This window comes from Desmodus rotundus, chromosome 8 (assembly GCF_022682495.2).
Source record: "Desmodus rotundus isolate HL8 chromosome 8, HLdesRot8A.1, whole genome shotgun sequence".
NCBI lineage: Eukaryota > Metazoa > Chordata > Mammalia > Chiroptera > Phyllostomidae > Desmodus > Desmodus rotundus.
The window spans coordinates 20,560,896-20,581,474 of NC_071394.1; the positions used below are offsets into that span (position 1 = coordinate 20,560,896).

Sequence of the window (20,579 nt, forward strand, 5' to 3'; positions counted from 1 at the left end):
CTGTATCCCCCCTAAACTCATATTGCACCTTAATGCTCAATGTAATGGAGGTGGGGCCTTAAGGAGGCACTTAGGTCAGGTGGGTGGAGCCCTCATAAATGGGATTAGTGCCCTCATCAAAGAGACCCCAATGAGCTTGCTGGCCCAGAGAAGGGGCCACCTATGAGGAAGCAGTCGTCCCAGACACCTAATCTGCCAGTACCATGATCTTGGACTTCCCAGCCCCCAGAACTATAAGAAACAAATGTTGGCTGTTCATAAGCTGTCTGACTCATGGCAATCTGAAATAGCAGCCGAAATGGACTAAGACATTAATGATATATATCAATAATAGTCTTCTTAAGTAAATGTAGAAATGGCCATTCTCTCTTCTGGTAACTTACCTGGATGTACCGTTCTGAGAATATTAGGTTTGGGGGATGTCTTGCAACATATACTATTTTCTGTGACATTCAAAACATCACAGGCTTGACCTATAGAGAAGCAAGGTGCAAAGCTATTACTACAGAGCTTCATAAATGCTTTGAAGCACTTTTTCAATTAAAAACAAAGTCACACAGCAAGAGGCAAAGATGGGGAACGGGGCCCTCATTTCCTTTATATATTCCCCATTGAAGCTTATCACTCATTCACTGTTATATTGCCGTAAGACAACATTTTCTTGGCAAGAGATCTCAAGTCAGAGTAAGAAAATTTCACAATTTCTGAGAAATAAAATTGAACATTTGATAAAATTATGTCACAATAAGGGATTTCATTCCTGGGTCCAAGGCAAAGCCTTGAAGAAAATTGATGTTAAGACTTAACAAAAGTAGGTGATCTCATTTCTCTTAGGTTAAAACAAAACTGGTTTGGTCCAAGTTCTTCACATGAAAACAAAAGAGGTAATAATTTGTAAGTAGTATTTTCAAATCATTATTTTGAAGAAATTATTGAGGATTTAAAATCTCAAATCTGGTTTTCACATTAACAGCAATGAAATATTATTAAAATTAACTTATATTTGTATATCAAGTATACAACATCAGATCATAAAACACATTATACATATTTAAAATAATTTATGTCCCTGGTCCTAATATTCAAAACATTTACACTAAAACATCAGAAAACATACATAAAACTTTAAAATCTATGGCCTAGATTTTAGTATTTATACAGGTTACCAGCAAGGATTCATAGGGATAGGAAAGATACTGCATAAATGTTAGATGAGGTAGCTTTATATTAATTTCTCTTTTTGAAATCACATGTTGGCTGGCTTGAGAAAATTCCTTCAAAGTAGAAAACACCTGAGCAGAGGGCTGTCTCAGAGAAAGGAGGTACCAGTAGCACAGCCAGACAACCCTTCCCCTGCTCAGCAAGGGAGGTTAGGTCACTAGGGCTGAGTGGGAAGATCCCATTACTATATTTACCCCCGTCTCTCTTTTGAGTTGCATAGTTCCCTACCTCTGAACAGACCTAGAGTAGACCCATAAAGGCGATGCATAACCAGAGAACCAATCCCTATGCACATTTGTGGCCATGTGACACAGCAATTAATGCTCTTTGCAAGACCAATATCATCAGTAATTGCTGATGCCCAAACAAGGCACAGTCTCTGAGAAGGGGATGAGGAGAGTACCCCTAAATAAGACTTTAAATTTACTCATAATCAACCAACCCATTGAGAAGTAACAACTGTTCAAGAATGACATTTAAGAATTCGTTAATGTCTAGAAGACTGGCAAGGAATTTGTGGATGGCAGCCACACCATGCCACCACACCATGCCTTTTTGGTACCGGCCTCAGAGCCCAAGTCCTGGTCACGCAAGGCTGCAAGGGGAGGCCCCCACTGCTGTGTGCAGTGGGAAAGGCATCAAGACCCAGAGCCAAACGCCTATGTGAAAATACCCAGCTTTAAATTCAAGACGTTGATTGAGAAAAGACAATTATTCTTCTTACAAATTATTAGAGAAAATAAAGAACTTGTTCTTAGAAAGTATGATATTGAAAATGATGAAAAATACCTCCAACTAGAACTCTGACTGGGGAATCTGTCTGATCGAAGAACCGTCCACGTATTGTTAGTGTGGTGCCACCTTGAATGCTTCCTCGTGAAGGTGAAACCATAGTGACCTCTGGGGAGGGAAAGAACATGAACTAAAACTGCACAAATATTACACATAAACCCAAATGCTTGCTTTTAAAAAATTTTCTAAATTACCTAGCTATAGCACCTAATACCACTAGTGTAGGTTTTGTGTTACCAAATCAATGAATGAGGTGTTTCATTATTTTGTTTCTGATACAATCCTACAGAGGACAATAAGTGTGGCTTTCATAGCTACATTTCTTGGGGACCAGGCTTTAGTGGAGAATGGTCCTCAGCAGATATTGGTAATGGAAGGATCCAGGGAGTGAGGAAAACCTGGGCTGAACATAGATGTTTCGTGCCAAAAGAAAACATGGGAAAACAGAAGAACAGCTTCGTCTCCCCTATGCTCTTAAAGAATGAATCTGTATATTTATGGGCCAACATCACAATTTTTTTTCTCATATAGTAGCTGTATATATAAAAATTTCAGCTGTATTGGTAGAAGAGCCTAATGCATTACATGTAGTAGATTCCATCAAAGTCCTATGTAGTTTTACATATGAGTTTCACATTAAATAATTTTCCAGAAAAAGCCAAAGGTATATCATATTTGGTTGATTCCAAGACACCTTTGTTTCACATTGAACATCGATGAAATCTGAATGTGCCAATGCCATCAGTCCTGACCTGGAATGAAGAAAAATTCTCTCAAGAAGACTTGTGTTTGTTTCCAGCACTCCCTTAGGAATACTACCAACCTGAGACCTGTGTAAATTAAAATAAAGATAATCTGCTTGAGGATGCTCCTGGACTGAGGTCATCTATCCGAGAGAGTACTGGCTTGTGGTTTAAATTGACAGGAGAATTTTCTTCCTCCTTCAACCACAGCAATTAATTGAGACACACCCACTTCCCTTCTATCTCTTTTAGTGTGGCGGGTTTATTTGCCAGTCAACCTTACACTAGGAATATAACCTTCAGGGTCCTAGCTAATGACAGGGCCTCCTATTAGACTCCCTTTCTCGGGGTTTTTCCTTCTTAGATGTACATATAACAATACAGTACACCTTAAGGCATTATTGTCTTTGATTTAGTGAAATGAAGTATATACATCTCTCTCTCTTCTCACACACACACACAGAGTAAAGGGTCACGTACCTGCATATGTTTGAAACATGGAAATTTTATTCAGAGAAGAAACAAAATATGCCATTTTTTGCGGGAAACTCCTGTTTAAGAAAAAGTTCAAAAACTCTTACTTTCAGTAGAAACTTTATTTTAAGAAAATGTTATTAATTATTTCTTTTAGGAATAGAAGTCACATTATAATTTGCAAAGCAGCTGGACAGAACTTTGGGGGAAGGTCATGTTCTGTATCTTGATTTGGTCATCTGTCCCACAACTAGAGAAGTACACAAATACTACGTAGATACACACCTGCCAGGGCTTACTGAGCCCTAAAATATCTACATTTTATTACATGTAAATTATAACCCCCAAAATAAGAGTTTCTACCACCATAAAAACAGGAGGATAAAGGCTGGGCTCTTCTGCTGGCCCCAGCTCTCTCTTGTCTTATGACCCACTTTGTGTCACAATAACTGACATTGCTGGACACTTATTGGGTATCCTGCCAAGAGATTGAAGCGAATAAGATTTTTAAAAATATTTTAATTTATTGCCATTTAATCCTTACATCAATCCCTTACACTAGATAACAAAGAGAGTAAGTGGCGGAAACAGAATCTGAACCCAGGTGGTTTGAGCCCAGAACTCTGGCTCCAGACCTACTAATTTGCATGAGAGTACAAATGGATGAGAGCAAATTAAAAACAATCGCTGGAGTTAAGCATGGAGGTTGGGAAGGAAAAGAATCTGAATCTAGAAACTAAACGTTGTTCCCTGATTACCTCAATGAACTATAATTTAAACAGTTATGAAATTCAAATGTTCATACTCACGCCCATTCATCATAATTAACTGAACACAAGGAATGAGAATGTATTTAAAAAGATAATGCAAATCTTGTAGTTGAGACCAACAGTTAACTCACTCTAAATCTAACCCAGGTGTTATACAGTGCATTTGAAAACTAAAGAGTCCCTTTCTGGTCAAGATGGCAGCATAGGTAAGCACGGCTCACCTCCTTGCACAACCATATCAAAATTAGAACTAAACTATAGAACAATCATCATTCAGAACCATCAGAAGTCAAGTTGAATGGAAGTCTGACAACTATGGAGTTAAAGAATCCACATCCGCCCAGACTGGTAGGAGGGGTGGAGACATGGAACAGGCTGGTCCCACACCCACATGTGGTGGATAAAAATTTGGGAGGGATATCTGGGAAGTAAGGAATCCCAGCCCCACACCAGGCCCCCTCAACCCAGGGTTCCAGTGCCAGGAAGATAAGACCCCCTAAGTTCTGACTGCATAAACCAGTGCAGATTGAGTGGTGGAAGAAAAATCTGGAGTCCCAAGCAGTTCCCCTTAAAGAATCCATACACCGACATGCACTCACTCCCTCTGAGCTCCAGCACTGGGGTAGCAGCTTGGAAGGCACCAGTAACATACGGAGAGGAACTAAACTGTCTGGCATCAAACCATTACTACATGAAATGTTAAAGGGACTTATTTAAGAAGAAGAAGATCAAAACTATGAACAGTAAAATGGCAATAAGTGCATATCTATCAACAATTGAATCTAAAAAACAAACTAAGCAAACAAGAAGAACAAAGACAGAATGATGGATATGAAGAGCGTTTTGATGGTTGCCAGATGGGAGGGGGTAGTGAGAGAATGGGTGAAGAGCTGAGGGAATTAGGAAGTACAAATAGGTAGTTACAGAATAGGCATGGCAATGTAAAGTACAGTATAGGAAATGGAGTAGCCAAAGAGCTTATACACGTGACCCATGGACATGAACAATGGCGGGGGGACTGCCTGAGGGAGTGGGGGGTGCTTGGTGGAGGTGGGCAAAGAGGGAAATACTGGGAGAACTGCAATAGAATAATCAATAAAACATAAAAGAAATGTTTTCAGAAATAATGAAGGCCATTTAATCACATTGCCACTCACAAAGAATATCATAATTAACATTTGGGTGAGGCCAAAAAGATTGTGTTGTTAATAAATGTTATTTGAAATATTGGGGGGAGGAAGCTAAAGAGTCCATGGAAGTATTTTATGCTAAACTAGTTATTTAAGAAGTTCATACTGGATTTTATGTTTTTATGCTTAAACCTTTCAGTTGACTTACTAAAGATCTGAAATAATGCTAATTCCAACAATATTGCCTGTGGTCAGATCCTGCATCAGAAAAATTCTCTGTGCTGCTTAAGTTGGTGGGAAAATTGCCTCCAGACATAAAGTTGGAATGTAATTTATTTGTTATGACACCGAGGTGATTTTCACTAATTCAATGATAATGACTAGGCATTTCTCAATTAAGGCAGCCTCATCTGAGCCTTATCAGTTTGGAACAGCTGTTGTTTGAACTTGGGTAATAGAGGAAGGTTGGTTGGCTATTAAAAGAAACACAGAATGGGGGCCACAGTGGTCTGTAATAGGTTCATCTGATACTAAGAAATGCCCCTGAAAATTTGTAAAATATTATATGGCATTTTTAAAATCTTAAAAATGGGCTTTTACATAGTAAATGTCATATGTTTAAGTTATCTTAAATTCCTAAGATAAAACACTATATATATATATATATATAACATATATACAATATAACACAATATATAAAAACACAATACCATCAATTCTGAGACAATATGAAAGAACAGCAATTTGCTTTAAAAAACTATAAGTCACAAGCACAGTATCAATAATTTCAAGTAGCAATTCCCTATATTATGCAGAAATTTACTGGCTTTTTTTAAATTGAAATTTTGGGCACATGTTAAGGCAGCATGTTGATTTATGTACACGTATCAATCACATTCAATCTTGATCACTCAAACCTTCTATTTCTGGATAATTATTCCTCTAAGAGACAGATGATAGATTTGGCAATTAGTACCTTTTATATAGACTCAGAATGAAGAATTCATTTTTCTCGTCTGAAGATGACATTGAGAGTATAAGAGAACCATATATATAGTTCAAGAAATCATTTCTAACTCAAGAATTGTTGCTTCTAATGTGGTTTTCTAATATTTTCAACAAAATCCTATTGTCCTGTCTTATCAAGTTATATGTATGTCATGCCCTTGTAGAAAATGACAGTTAACTCATGGGGCTCTAAGTCATTTGCTCCCTGTAAATCACAAAGGTAAATCTTAGTACTATTTACATATCATCCACTCTGGTTTGTCCTTGAACTATAACATTCTTAACGGTTTTGGTCTGATCTATATCAGTCTATAATAAAGCGTCCAGCCCAGGTATCACTGTGCTGCAAACCTAATCCCTCTCGACGTCTAGAACTAGAAGATCTAAATACTACAACAATGGATTTGGTCTCATCAACTCAACTACAGTTCCATGCATGCAAGGAACAAAAAGCAGCCTTCTCCTGCAGTCCGTGAGCGGTAACCAGGTATAGCATCTACTTTGGTTGTAATATTGCCATTCTTGTCAAACTTCTAATCATTGAGTCTCTCGTCAGAGACAACAAAGAAATCAACAGACCCATCCTGTAATTGACCTACCATAGCTATATTAGTATTTGATGGGTAAATAATATGATTTATCTGGATTTCTGCTAACTGGCTCATTTTCTCAATGGAAGACACTATGACATTTTGTGCAGAACAATTCACTTAGTTTTGGCACATCCTGGCCCTGCCCACGAAAGGCCATTAACATGCCCTAGTTACTGTGACAATCAACAAATGTCTCCACACACTTGCAATTGCACCCAGGAGTGGATGGTCCTGCCACGGTAGAGAATTATGAGTGAAAGGGAGTTGCAGACCCCTTAGATGTTAATTTGTGGGAAGAGAGTAATTAACTTTTTTAATCTCTGGATCTAGAGCAAAAAGTAAATATGCTCTTTTGTTTCATTTACCCAGTTGAATCAGTTATGAAAATTCTTATTTACAAAATGACCTACCTTCCATAATCGCTATCCAAGATGAAGCTGACATTGTGATGACCTGGAATTAATTAAAATACACAATCAATTAAATTCTCAATCACAGGAGAACAATAACTATATATTATAAAGCTGATCTGAAAAGCAAAGAAACTGCAAATGAAAACTGTAATTATATAACCATCTAGTACTCCTCAAAGAAATAACAACTGAACTATCTTAAAGGAGTACCTACTACTTTAATATATACATACATAATAAGGTGTTTCAAGGTTAAAACTAGAAAAACCTGACAAAATATAATAATAAATGAAGAATAATGAAAGAACACATATGTGTGTAACCATATTAACCCCGGAATTCTTTCCTCCATTCAACAGCCATCTAGTTGGGCCAGACACTCTGCCGTGGGTTGAGATGCAGAGTGAGGACAGGGTTTGCTCTTCTCCTAACAGAGCATCTTGTCTGGGGGAGGGCACAGCCAGCAAGAGCGATGACACAATCCGACCACTACAAATTGTGATAGAGCTATCAAGGAAAAGGAGAATGAGCTTTGAGAATGAAGGCAGAGATCAGGGAAAGTTTTTTTTTTTAAAGACAAGACATTTTACCTGAAATTCTCAGGATGGGAAGCTCCCAAAGGCCCTGAGTCAGAAGGGACTGAAGCTCATTCAGGGACTAAGAGGTTTATGTGTATGGAGTAGATAGAGCAAGGGGAAAAACAGAATGAAATAGCTAAATTTGTCATGGAATCTCCTGGATGACAGATGAAGAAGAAAAAAGAAATTTGAAAAAGCTTACCTTAAATGTAAACCTTAGGAAAAAGGTAATTCATACATCTTTACATGAAACTGAAAAGAAGCCAAGGAAAAGAGGAAATGCTAGTATTTAATAAATGGTGGATGTTGCAGAAGAATACAAAACAAGCAAATAGAGTCAGGCATTTCGGAGATATGAAGAATGATGATCAATGTTTACCGATATAAGTTCCAGTCGTCCTACAGATCATAGAACCCATTTCTGCGCTTGGATGATCTAGTTTTAGCCCATACCTAGTAAAATATATGTGTTAATTTCAAAGCTTACTTGGACACAAAAATTTTTAAAAATTATGTTTCTCTTAAAAACATCTTATGAATTTCAGAATGGGCATCCGGACAGAAAGTGTTGCTGTGAAAATAATTTCCGTGAAATTAAAATATTTCCCAGCTTTGGTTGAAGATAGTTGGATAAAACTTCATTGAACAATTAAATATTTCATAATTAATTGACTATCCCTATTGATATTACTCTTAAACTTTAAAATACTACCAAATGAAATAATTATTTGATAAAAATATTTCTCAAAACATTTTTCTCATAATAATCTAAATAATAGTTCCTATCATACTATCCTGGAGACAACCAGGGATATCAGGTAATATCTAAATATATAAATTCTTGCTAATTTACTATGAATATTACAATCTATACTGTTTTATAAAGCATTCAGCTCTGTCATCTTGCTAGAAATTACTGTTTGAACTTAGTATGTTTATATCTACTATTTATTTTTCTAAAGAGAATTATTTGGATTACTTACAAGTTATCAGATTGTGGTACAAGAAGCTCACAGGGCATCCCTCCAATATACACTCTGTATAAATGTTTTATTAGAAAAGAATATGTTTAATAAATTTTCCAAATTCTCTCTTCCCACCAACTTAATGTCACCTTACGTTTTTTCTCTCAATCACTTATTATCCATCACTTATTCATTTGACAAACATCCATTAAACACCCGTTATATCACAGTCTTTGCTCTAGGTTTTGCAACACATCAGTGAAAAAAACAAAGATCCCTGCCCTTGTGGGGATGACATTCTAACTTGGGAAGGCAGATCATAAAGATGATAATCAGAACATATTTGGTGTGTTAGCGAGCGATAAGTACTATGGGAAGACAAAAAAAACATTGAAACAGATAATGGGGACTCTTTCATCTGAAGTTCCATTAATTCAAATTCAAAACATGATTTTGTAGTAAGTTTCATACTATAGGAATTCAACAAGGTCCGTAACAGAGGCCCCACAGAGTCATCAGGATGAAAAGAATGTCTAACAGCGTCAGCAGGTTGAAATGAAAATAAGAAGCTGAGGAGGGTAAGCTGAGGGCAGGGAAGGCTGGAAAGAAAACATCTGTCTTTGCATTTCTGTAGCCGATTAGGTCAACCTATTGCTTCAAGGCTGACAGAATCTGATGGTATTGGAGGCCTGCAGGTTACTGACGAGTATGGTATTTTTTGCAACATCATAATAAACCACCCAGTGTCTGTGACAGCAAATTATAGACTCAAGATAAGGTCAGGCACAAACCTGAACTTGAAATATAAGGACTTCTGTTTGCAGAGAATTTTGAACTTTTTATTATACTTTCATGTACAAATCCTTTCCCTTGGTCATTGCATTAGGACTATAAAGAAGGTAACTTGAATTACTGTACCCATTAAAGATTTATGGATTCACATTCTCCTTCTAATCTTCTGCCTCACTGCACTTAATAATTTTAGCAGCTAACACTTACAGGCAATTACTACATTCAATCCGTGCAATCTTTTCTAAGTTAGCAACTATTATCATTCCACTACACAGACAAGAGACTAAGACAGGGAAGTTAAGTAGCTTGCCCACACCTGTGGCCAGTAAGGGGTAGAGCAAGAATTCAAACTCAGGCAGCTCCCTTTTCGCTCTTAACCACACCCAGTAATTCCCACAGTGGTCTAAGTTTGCCTGTCTATGGTAATACTATACTATTTGGCCTTAAGTTCATACATATATTTTAATTTTTCTCATCTTAAATGAGAAGCTCCTTGGTAGGCACTAGATCATTTTAGTCATTTGCATGTCCTCTGCAATTTGTACCTGGTCTGAGTTGGGAGATTTGGCTGAATTGACAATCAACAGAAGAAAAAAGCAAACAAAATATAACCAGAGACATTGAAGTTAAGAGCAATCTAACAATAGCCAGGGGGGAGTGGGGAGGGGACAGTGGGGAGAGAGGATTACAGGAACTACTATAAAGGACACATGGACAAAATAAAGGGAGGTGGGGGAGGGAAGAGGGTTCAGCTGGGGTGGGGTGGAGGGATGGGGAGAAAAGGCATGCAACTGTAATTGAATAACAATAAAAATTAAAAAAAAAAAAAAAGACTTGTGAGTAGCAGAAGCAGCTTGAACACCAGGGTGTCCTGACTTCCTGCCCAGTACTTGCTCCACTGCTCCTACTAATGGCATTCAGGCACCATGTAATGCCTTGGGGGCCCTACTGTCACAATTAATGTGGTAGAAATGCGATAAATGTGGGTCTAAGATCTCCTTGCCTCCCATTGGTCGGTGTGTGAAATTCTTTCTCTGTGTATATATAGTGTTTCAGGATTTTCGGAGTATAAGGGCTGAGGAGCCCAACCCCCATGGTCCCTGCTGACTGCAATTCTCTGATTTTATGACATAATTTCATCCATTCCTTTGTATTAAACAGAATTAACTTCACCTACAGTGAGGGGAAAGGAGTCTCTTTTTGAAAGGTAAGCCTTCAATTTCTTGGCAGTTTTATGGAAAAGGATGACTTAGAAAACCCCATCTAAGAATTAGAATATAAACCATTCATAACAGTCATATGGTAATAAAAAATCTTTATGCTAAACTGTCTATGTAAAATGTTAAATATTTATTTTCTATTTAGTAGTTCTTTTCTTATATATAAGGAGTCAATATGAGCATTTCCAGATTATAGAATGATGCAGATGTTATTTAATTGAGTTCTACCTCACAGAATGCCAAATAAATCAACTTTATTTCATTTAGTAAAACCTTTCAAATTGTATGCTTTACAAAGTTATATATGCAAACGTACATGTATGCGTGCTGCCTGAATTGTTGTTTAGCTTATCCATTTAATGTACGCATTCAATAAGAGTGAAACATCTCGAAAGCCGTGAGACTGACTCTCTACTTCCTTCTGTAGGAAACGAACAGACTTTCCGTCCGAAAGGCAGTACTGAGATAGCCCCAGCTGTGCTGCAGGAAGAGAACGCTAGTCAAAATCCTAGTTTCCAGTCCAAAATGGGGACAGTAGTTTTGGATGTTAAATAACTAGCCAGTAATTACCATTTTGTCCAGAGTTGGTAAATGAAGGAGCCAGAATTCAAACCCAAGCCTGGTAATAAGTTATTGATGTTTTGTTGCTGTTGTGTTAGCACTCTCCTCTATACCACAGTGCAGGAGAAAAAGTGCCAAATGGCATGTTAGCTGACCTGGGTCCTCCTCTTGACCCTGATGAAGCCTTGAATGTCTAGAATTCAGAATGGCTTTTTTTTTCATGTGCGCAGTATGAGGCGGTTAGGTTAAGTAACAACATTGCCCCATAATAAAGTTCCGTGACTTTAACTCAGTTGCTCTGGCACTTGGCCCCCTGTGCCTTCTATGAATAAATCTATCACAGAGGAAGAGTGCTGCTTCCACGTCAACGCACCACCCAACTGGCTATTTTTCTTCCTGTGGTCTGGCTGAAAGAACACGGGTCAATCCCGTTGTAGTGGCTTTTAATATAATTTGACCCATTATTTTTGGAATATCCAGTCTATAAGTTATAAGAATATCTTTCCATATCAATAATTTACCTCAAAATCCTAACATTTCTCCCATTTGAGCTTAGTGCAGTATTACTTCCATAGACATCAGTGAAGATTCTCCCTTGGATTGTTATTAATGTACCTGAAAACAAACACAAAGTTCTGTGTGAGATTATCTCCCCACACGCCCACACACTTACTACCCAAATGTGAGAGGGTCTTCCAATAAAACGGACAGCCAAGTACTTGTACCTCACGTTTGCCACTACTGCTTAGCATTCTTCTGAAAGTTCTAGCAAATACAGTAAAACATAAATGACTATCTAGTATTAAGAAAGTATCTGTAAATACTTATAGATTAAAGAGGTATTTTCTGACAGGATGAATCATTCAATAAATATCACTGAGGTCATAGGTGATTTAACTGGAAAAAATAAATAAATAAGAGTCTCTATACTAAAAAACAAAATCAATCCTAGGTGAAATAAAAATTAAATACAAGAATAAAACCACCCCAGCTGGTGTAGCTCAGTAGATTGAGTGCCAGCCAATGAACCAAAGGGTCGCCAGTTCAATACCCAGTCAGGGCACATGCCTGGGTTTGGTTGCGGGGCCAGGTTCCCAATAAGGGGTGTATGAGAGGCAACCACACATCGATGTTCTCACCCTCACATTCTCCCTCTCTTCCCCTCTCTCTAAAAAATAAATAAATAAAATCTTTTTAAAAATTAAAAAACCATAACAACTCTAAAAATAAGTGAAAATTTATGTAATATTATATAATTGGGATTTGGGGGGTCTTCTATAGCATAAAACCAAAATAAATAAGAGGTTATGATTTATAGATTTTTTTAAAAGTTTTATTTATTTATCTTTAGAGAGAGGAAGGGAGGGAGAAAGAGAGGGAGAGAAACATCATGTGTGGTTGCCTCTTGCATGTCCCCACTTGGGGACCTGGCCCACAACATAGGAATATGCCCTGACTGGGAATCGAACTGGCGACCCTTTGGTTCGCAGGCTGGAACTCAATCCACTGAGCCACATCAGCCAGGACTGGTTTATAGATTCGATAATAAAAATTAAGTGTTTGAATGACAGAAAAACCATTAATCAATTTCAAAGCAAATGATAAATTCCAAAGTATTTCTCACATATATTATATATAATGGTTAATATCCTTAAAATGTAAAGATTTCTCATAATCTAATATCAAAAATGTTGACTAGCCTTATTTTAAACCAAGGAGAAAAACAAGTAATTTATAAAAGAAAAAATACAAATGGTCAATAAATGTAAAATAAATTGAATTACATAAATCAAAGAATTGGAAATTGTTTTTAAAACTTACATGTTTCATATAAATACTTGGAAAAATGTACATAGAATTGTCAAGGTTACAGAACTAGGCATTCTAAATATTCCTATTGGAATTATAAACTGGTATAATTATTGTTATTATAATGAACACTGGAAACCAGCTAAATGTCCAATAGGAAGAAAGTTGAGTACATTAAAGTAGATTCAGATGCAATCATTGAAAATCATTTTATAAAATATATTGGAAGTTATTGTACAATCAGCAAAATACTATTTATAAATTTTCAGATATTATAATCATTTTATACCCTAAACAGTAAGTTAATTAATTACCACAAACCAAAGAGATAGTTCAGCTGTCATATAACAGACCTGGAGTCCCAGATAAAGGTGTGATGCTCCGTATTGTTGGGGTTCTGAAACTTTTTGCCTGTAAAATAATACTTTCGATAAGCAGATTTATCTCTATTTTATTCCTAGTTTTAAGGAATATCCCTGCTTCTTACATTACATATATTTAAACTGTACCCATGAAATGACTGTGAAAATATTCCTTTTTACATTTAAGAAATAAAGTTTAGAATATTATTCTGATTATTCAAGATGTTTTTCTTATCCCCTAAAAACCCTCTCTCATTTCAAAATGTTTCTAGCTTGGAATTTTCAAGTTCAACCATCCTTTTGTTATCAGTGTAGGTCAAACCACAGTAGTAAGGCTCTCTGGCAAAAACTTCTAGGAATATGGTAGAATAAAATTAAAGAAAGTCTTCTTTGAATTAAGCCCAGGAAGAAAAACAACAGTGCACATTTCAAAAACATAGAAGCAAACATTGGGAAAAGTCCATTAAAGTAAGCTTTAGATACTTTTTTTAGAGCGGTGCAGTTATAATTCTTAAGAACTGTGACAGCAAATAAGGACAGAATTCCAGGGAGGCCACTAGTGTGATGGAAACTAATACATTGTGATAGACAGAGTAATGGCCCCCTAAAGCCGTCTGAGCCCCTAATCTTTGGAACCTGTGAACATGTTAAGTTACATGGCACATGGTTACGGGTGGAATTAAGGTTGCTAATTGTTGATCTTAGAATAGGGAGGTTACTTTAGATTATCTGGCTGGGCTCAATGTGACCACAAGGGTCCTTATAAGTGAAAGCAGGGAGAGAATAGCCAGAGTCAGAGAAGGAGATGTAACAATGGAAAAGCAAGGTCAGGGTGAGGCAGGTGTTAAGAACTCAAGCACCAACTCTGGCTTTGAAAGTGGAGGAAGGGACCACGCGCCAAGAAATATAGGCAACCTCAGTCTAGAAGACGGAACAGCAGGGACACAGATTCTCCCCTGGAGCCTCCCGAAAGAATGAGACCTCCCGACACCCTGACGTTAGCCCACTGAGACCCACAGAGTTCTAGCCTATAAAGCAGAGAGGTAATGAAGCTGTGTTGTTGTAAGTCACTAAGTTCGGGTAAATGTTTACGGCAGTGAATAGTAAATTAACACACACCTGTTATATATATTCAAGCACATATATGAGGCAGGAGGGGATGGTAATTAAGAGTCCAGTTTCAGAGTCAGGCTGTCTGAATTCAAATTTGATTTCTACCACCCCCAGATGAATGACTTCAGGCAAATGTAATTTCTCAGTTTCATTAGCCATAAAATAGTGATAATAATAATATTATACAGTCATAGGATGGTTGTGACAGTCAAGAGCTAGTATTTATAATATACTTAGACTGCTGCTCCTGGCCCACAGTCAATTACATATTAATTATCGCTATTATTATCTGAGTAAACACATGCCAACTTCTTTTCCAAAGGCAAAATGAGTAATAATTACTGCAAAAGGGAAATAAACTACAATATGAAAAAACAAAACACCAAAAAAGTAAAGAGCAGACTTGAAGGGCAAAATAAAGAATGCTCAATAACTAAGATATATACAAATCAAACTGTACACTTAAAAACAAGTACAGCGGTCTCTCCCTTACACAGAGTTTCAGTTATCCAAGGGTCAACCGGGGTCCAAAAATATTACATGGACAATTCCAGAAGCAAAAAAAATCATAAGTTTTTAATTGTGTGTTGTTCTGAGTATTGTGATGAAATTGCACAAGTCCCACTACCCGAGATTTGGTTCTGCCCGGGATATGAATCATCGTTTTGTCCAGCGTCCCTACACTGTCCACGCTCCCTGCCCATCAGGCACGTAGTAGCCATCTTGGTTATGAGATCGACTATCCCGGTAAGGCAGTGCTTGTATTTAAAAAACCCTTATTTTACTTAAAAATGGCCCCAAGGCACAAGAGTAGTGATGCTGGCAATTTGAATATGCCAAAGAGAAGCTGTAAAGTGCTTCCTTTAGTGAACAGGTAAAAAGTTCTTGATGTAGTAGGAAGTAAAAAAAAAAAAAATTACAGGAAAACTTCAGCAAGGGATCTCCTGAATCTAGTGACATCAAGCCATTTACTGCAAGGAAGGGATGGTTACACAGACTCAGGAATAGGTTTGAACTGAAAAAATATAAAAACTACTACATCTGGTGATGAAGAGCTGCTGCCACATTTCCAGCAGAGGTGAAGTTGATCAGGGATCAGTACTATCTGCAGTCTCAGGCACCCACTGGGGTCTTGTAACTTACCCCCCCAGGGGACAAGGGGGGGGGCTAGAAATAGATCAGGAAGACCCCATATGCAGAAAAACAAGGATGTCACAGAAAACAAACAAACAAAAAATTGAAACACGGGCAACATTATTAAGAAATAAAGTTTTTTAGAGGAGGAGGTTTGATGATGCAGAAAGAGATGCATAGAAACAAAATCGTACAAACAAAATAAGCCAGCACAGTAGGTTGTCAGTAAATCCCAGTAGTGCCCCACACTGTCATTCAGGGACCACCTGAGGAGTGCCCAGATCTCTACGTAACAGTGAAAGGACAGATCTTTAGACTACCCAGAAGAGAGATAAATATTCAACGTGAAGCTGAGAATGACTTCAGACTTGTTCTTCTACACATTAAAGTGGCAAAAGGAGAGAAAGGCTTATTGGAGAGAGAAAAAGTCATGTTTCCATTCAAAATGGAAGTGACTCCATTGAAAATAGGAAAACAAAAAAGAATCAAACTAAGAACAGAAATGGAGAAAGAGAAAAAAGCTGTGAACAAGAACTTAAGTTGGAAGTGTAAAAGTTTAATCCATTACTAAAATTAATTTAAAGAAGGGGGAAACAAATCAGACATAACAAAAGAGATTCTATTACTATGGAAGATAAGTAAAGCTGGGTGAAATTATCCTTAGTTACATGCTAACGTATATTTAAGTGTGGACATAGATAACAATCTGCAAAACTAAAAAATAAAGACCCAGCTCTGCAGGAAGGAAAGCATGCAGTTGTTTATCTGTGAGTAAAGACAAGCTCCCACATACGTAGAAACTGCACGCATGGCTGTGGATGTGGCCTTTGCAGGTATTGTTTTCTGTAACAGGAACCCCATCCACACTGACCCTTACAGTGTAGGAATCTTCTGGCATTGCTCTGGAAGGCAAATGAGGAACATGCAAGGAGTAAGGAATGTCATAACTCTTTTACTGAACATATAGTATTAATTAAAAATATATACTTCCCCAGGCTACATCATTTTTGAAAAACAGTGTCTAAAATTCTAACTGATGGGCAATTAAATTCTACTTTACATTATGCAAAGGTTATCTTTGTCCTGAATGCTGTACGGCAAATTCTAGATCATGAACCTCGGGCGAATGCTCACTCTAGGTGCATTGACACTTATTGAAAAGAAAAATAAATGCAATAACAACAAATGTGATGGTAATCATTTCAAATAGTAATATATCACCTTGCTTTAAAAAAGTTTTAATCAAATTTCTCCATAAGTAAGCTTTTTCTGCAATATTGAAACATGTTTAAAATGATTAATTTTTCCCTAAGTTGCTAATAACAAACATTAATTTGAGCTAATAGTAAAAAGCTTGAAATGTCACTATACAAAATGATCATCTTTAATCTTAATGACTATGTCAACATATTGAACAAAATTAATCAAACCTGGCAGAAAAGCATAATTTTGATATTTTGAGAAGCATCATTACAATTTAATAGTAGTCATTTATCTTCTAAAAGAGATCAATAATGATAATAGCTCTAATAATCTGGGAAAGAATTTAGAATATATTTTATTATGCCAATTTGTGAAAAGAGCATTATAATTGAATGTAGTAAGGTATAAAATAGTGTAAACATCATGAAATCAAAAATAGGTGATAATCAGAAAAATATTATTATAACAACGGCCAGGGTGATAAAACTATTGTAACCCTAATATGCATAACTGTAATTCTGATATGATAAAAATGATGTTATTAAAGATACTTTAAAACATACCTAGTATAGCATGTTATTTGAGTTGAATGACTCGCATCTTTTTCTACATCACAAGAAATCGATCGAAAAGAAGAAACTAATTGCACACTGTTTCCCAGCTCAGCATCATCAACTCCATAGTTAAACTGGTTTGCTTGAGCAAAACCTGCAAAAGTAAAAAGTGCTTAATTATTATTCATGAATTCTGTTTTTAGAGATCAAATCATTGTAATTCAGTATTGACTTATTCAATAAATAATAAGGAACAGAACCAAAGTAAGCATTTAGCTTATTCCATGTTTATCCCTATGATTTTAATCCTCTTTAGAAGCAGAAGAATTAGATTTTAATTAATTTAATTCATAAAAGTAATTATTGAGAACCAATTGGTTGTCAGGTGCTGTTAAATGCAGTGGAATCAAACCGCTTATATTTCAGTGGTAGGTTAAGAAGAGGTGGAGCAAATAGACAAATATTTTAAATATAAATATACAAATACATATACATATACATGTGCATATACACACCACCAGATACAACAGCCTGTATCTGGTGGGGTTAACTACTATGATAAAAGCACAGTGAAGGGGACAGAAAAATTACATGAGGGGAAATCTGTAATGCTATTTTACTATGAGTTCCTATTTTATAAAAGATTGTATCTATCTATCTATCTATCTATCTATCTATCTATCTATCTTTGGGATGGAGGAAGACATTGGTGTGCAAGAGAAACATCGACTGGTTGCCTCTCACACGCCCCCAAGCAGGGATCTGTCCTGCAACCCAGGCATGTGCCCTGAGCAGGAATGGAACCAGCAACCTTCAGTTCTCAGGAAAGTACTCAATCCATTGAGCCACCCTGAGTTCCTATTAAGCAAAGTCAATGTGAGGACTTGCAAGGAGTTTATTTGGGTGGTGAACACTTAGGGACAAAGGGGAATAAAACTTGAAGAAAGAAAAGCTGGACACCACTGATGACAACTGGGGCTTAATCTTGCCTGAAACTTCTAAGGAAAAATATATATTGCCTCTCAAGATAAAAGAACTGACAGCAAGAGGCATTTATTCATCAAACCTGTCCCCATGAGTTGAGGGTTCCCACTGGGGGAAATAACTTTCCCTGCACTTTCAAGCAGTGTGTATGCCATATGGGATCCATGTCCCCTTTCCCTCTATTAGAGCAGCCCTGGGACAGTAGACAAAGCCACACTGTGAGAACCTGAGGCAAGAATCTGGAAGTATAGACTGAGTCAGAGTTGGGGGGCACTATTTGCCAGGGCTGTGGCTAGAATTAGTGGTGAGAACAAGAGGGTGTGAGGCTGAGCACAAAAGGCACCTGATACAGTCCACTCCCTGCTCTGCACAGAAATTCTCATGCTCTGTCCTTTAAGTACAATCCATTATCGAGCCTCCAAGGTGGTGGCAGCTGAGAGCTCTGCTAAGGATTTAATACAATAAGATTAGTGGGACGAGCTACAGGCCACACTATTACAACTGGTCCTGAGGCTACAAGGAACATTCACATGTTCCCGTTCTAGCACCCATTGTAGATTTCCCCTGCCCTTAGCTAGCACTTTGGCTAATGGAGTGACACTGACCTGCATCCTGAAGGCCTGAGCCCTCAGTTGCAATTGTCCTTGTTAGGTTGTAGTTGCCATAATTGTCTAGTCACACTTATCACTGGACACGGAAGTCAAAAGATGCCTCTCTGAATACCATGAACTCCAGACATACTCCTCCCTTATCTGCATTAGCTAAAGCAACCCTACCTCTTCAAGGCTATCAGTATTGATTATCTCTAGTTATCTACTAATTATGTTTGATGAATTCAAACTGATCAGGTAGTAGTGGTAGTCTTAGTTCAGTGGAACCCATATTGGGACCCTTAGCTGACACATTCTCTAACTGGAAACTCAGACCCCAAATCCAACAGAACCTAAAACTGCAAGGACAGGAAGCACAGATTCATTTCCTGGATCACTGGGCGTGATAATGATGGGGGTAACCCTTCACCTCCAGCTCCATGTGTTCTATCTACTGGGAAACAACAGCATGCATCAGCCATTGGCTCACTGCCTATGGCCAATGATGGAGAACAACATCCCACCCACAGGATGTTGTTCCAGAATGGGAGCTTAGCCATCCCTTTCACAGACCATTTCATCATTCTACCGAGCCATATATTTCAGGGTGACAAAGGCTTCAGGGACAGGTGCCTGTTATCATAACTTTTTCACTATAAAATGTATTCCTTGCAAACATGTATAAAGGACACACGGACAAAGCCAAAGGGGGTGAGTTCAAGGGTGGGATGCGGGGATAGGTGGGGGGGGGGGCATGGTGGGTTAAAACGGAGACAACTGTCCTTGAACAATAATAAAATTTTTTAAAATGTGTTCCTTGTTCTGAGGCACTGTTTGTGGAATCTCAAGGCAGTACATCAGGCCCTCTAAGCTCTCAGAGATGGAGCTGGCAAAGACATTGAGGAAAGAGAAGGCAAAACCCATGTCTGGAGTAGGAACCAGTTCCAGCAATAATGACTCTCTGCTCTTCCCTTGAGTGAAGGAGAGTGGTGCAGACAACTTGTCACTAAATGGCCAGTGAACTTCATGAAGGATGGTCTCTCTTGAGAGCTCAGTGTCTCTGCTACTGGTAGGTCAGGTATTCAGCACCAGCTTAGCCTCGGTGAAAGGGATTCCATGGCGTTGGCCCATGCACAGCCATCACCCCAGGACCCCTGATTTCATGGTCCCATTTCATAAGCACTGAAGCGGCCAAGGAGAGAAGACCCTGCATGAGTCGTCCAGTCAGCCTGGTTGTTTTGTTTCCCTTTGTGGGAGTGTGTTCTTGTGGGAGTTAACTTGAGACCTACAGATCTGCATGCTCTGTGCTCACTACCATGAGTCCGCTCAGGCGCCTCTTTCCAAGACTATCTTGTTTGTGATCTTCCGGTCCTTTTCCTGGGATACAGGAAACATGCAACATCGATGGTCAAGGAAGCTTTTAAGGAGTAAACTATGAGAATACCTACGGCAAGTGCCTTTCAGTAGAGGAAACAGGGTGTTCCAAGGTCCTGGGATGGCAGCATGTTTGTGAGTTCAAGAATTAGCAAGTAAGGTTGGCGAAGTATGAATGAGGAGAAGGGTAGGACAT

The 20,579-nt window shown here is 37.9% G+C and overlaps 1 protein-coding gene across 1 annotated transcript in view; it reads right to left on the reverse strand.

The window, feature by feature from the left end:
• The window catches only part of PKHD1L1 (PKHD1 like 1), a 138,011-nt gene that overhangs the window by 109,299 nt on the left and 8,133 nt on the right, over positions 1-20,579 (reverse strand). Inside the window, exons 3-12 of the mRNA XM_045181556.2 lie at positions 17,445-17,589; positions 16,472-16,580; positions 13,423-13,480; positions 11,782-11,875; positions 8,706-8,759; positions 8,102-8,175; positions 7,142-7,184; positions 3,237-3,307; positions 2,011-2,121; positions 384-473 (exon numbers count right to left, since the gene is read on the reverse strand). Of these exons, the coding sequence (XP_045037491.2) occupies positions 384-473; positions 2,011-2,121; positions 3,237-3,307; positions 7,142-7,184; positions 8,102-8,175; positions 8,706-8,759; positions 11,782-11,875; positions 13,423-13,480; positions 16,472-16,580; positions 17,445-17,589 (849 nt within the window). The remainder of the gene's footprint in view (positions 1-383; positions 474-2,010; positions 2,122-3,236; positions 3,308-7,141; positions 7,185-8,101; positions 8,176-8,705; positions 8,760-11,781; positions 11,876-13,422; positions 13,481-16,471; positions 16,581-17,444; positions 17,590-20,579) is intronic.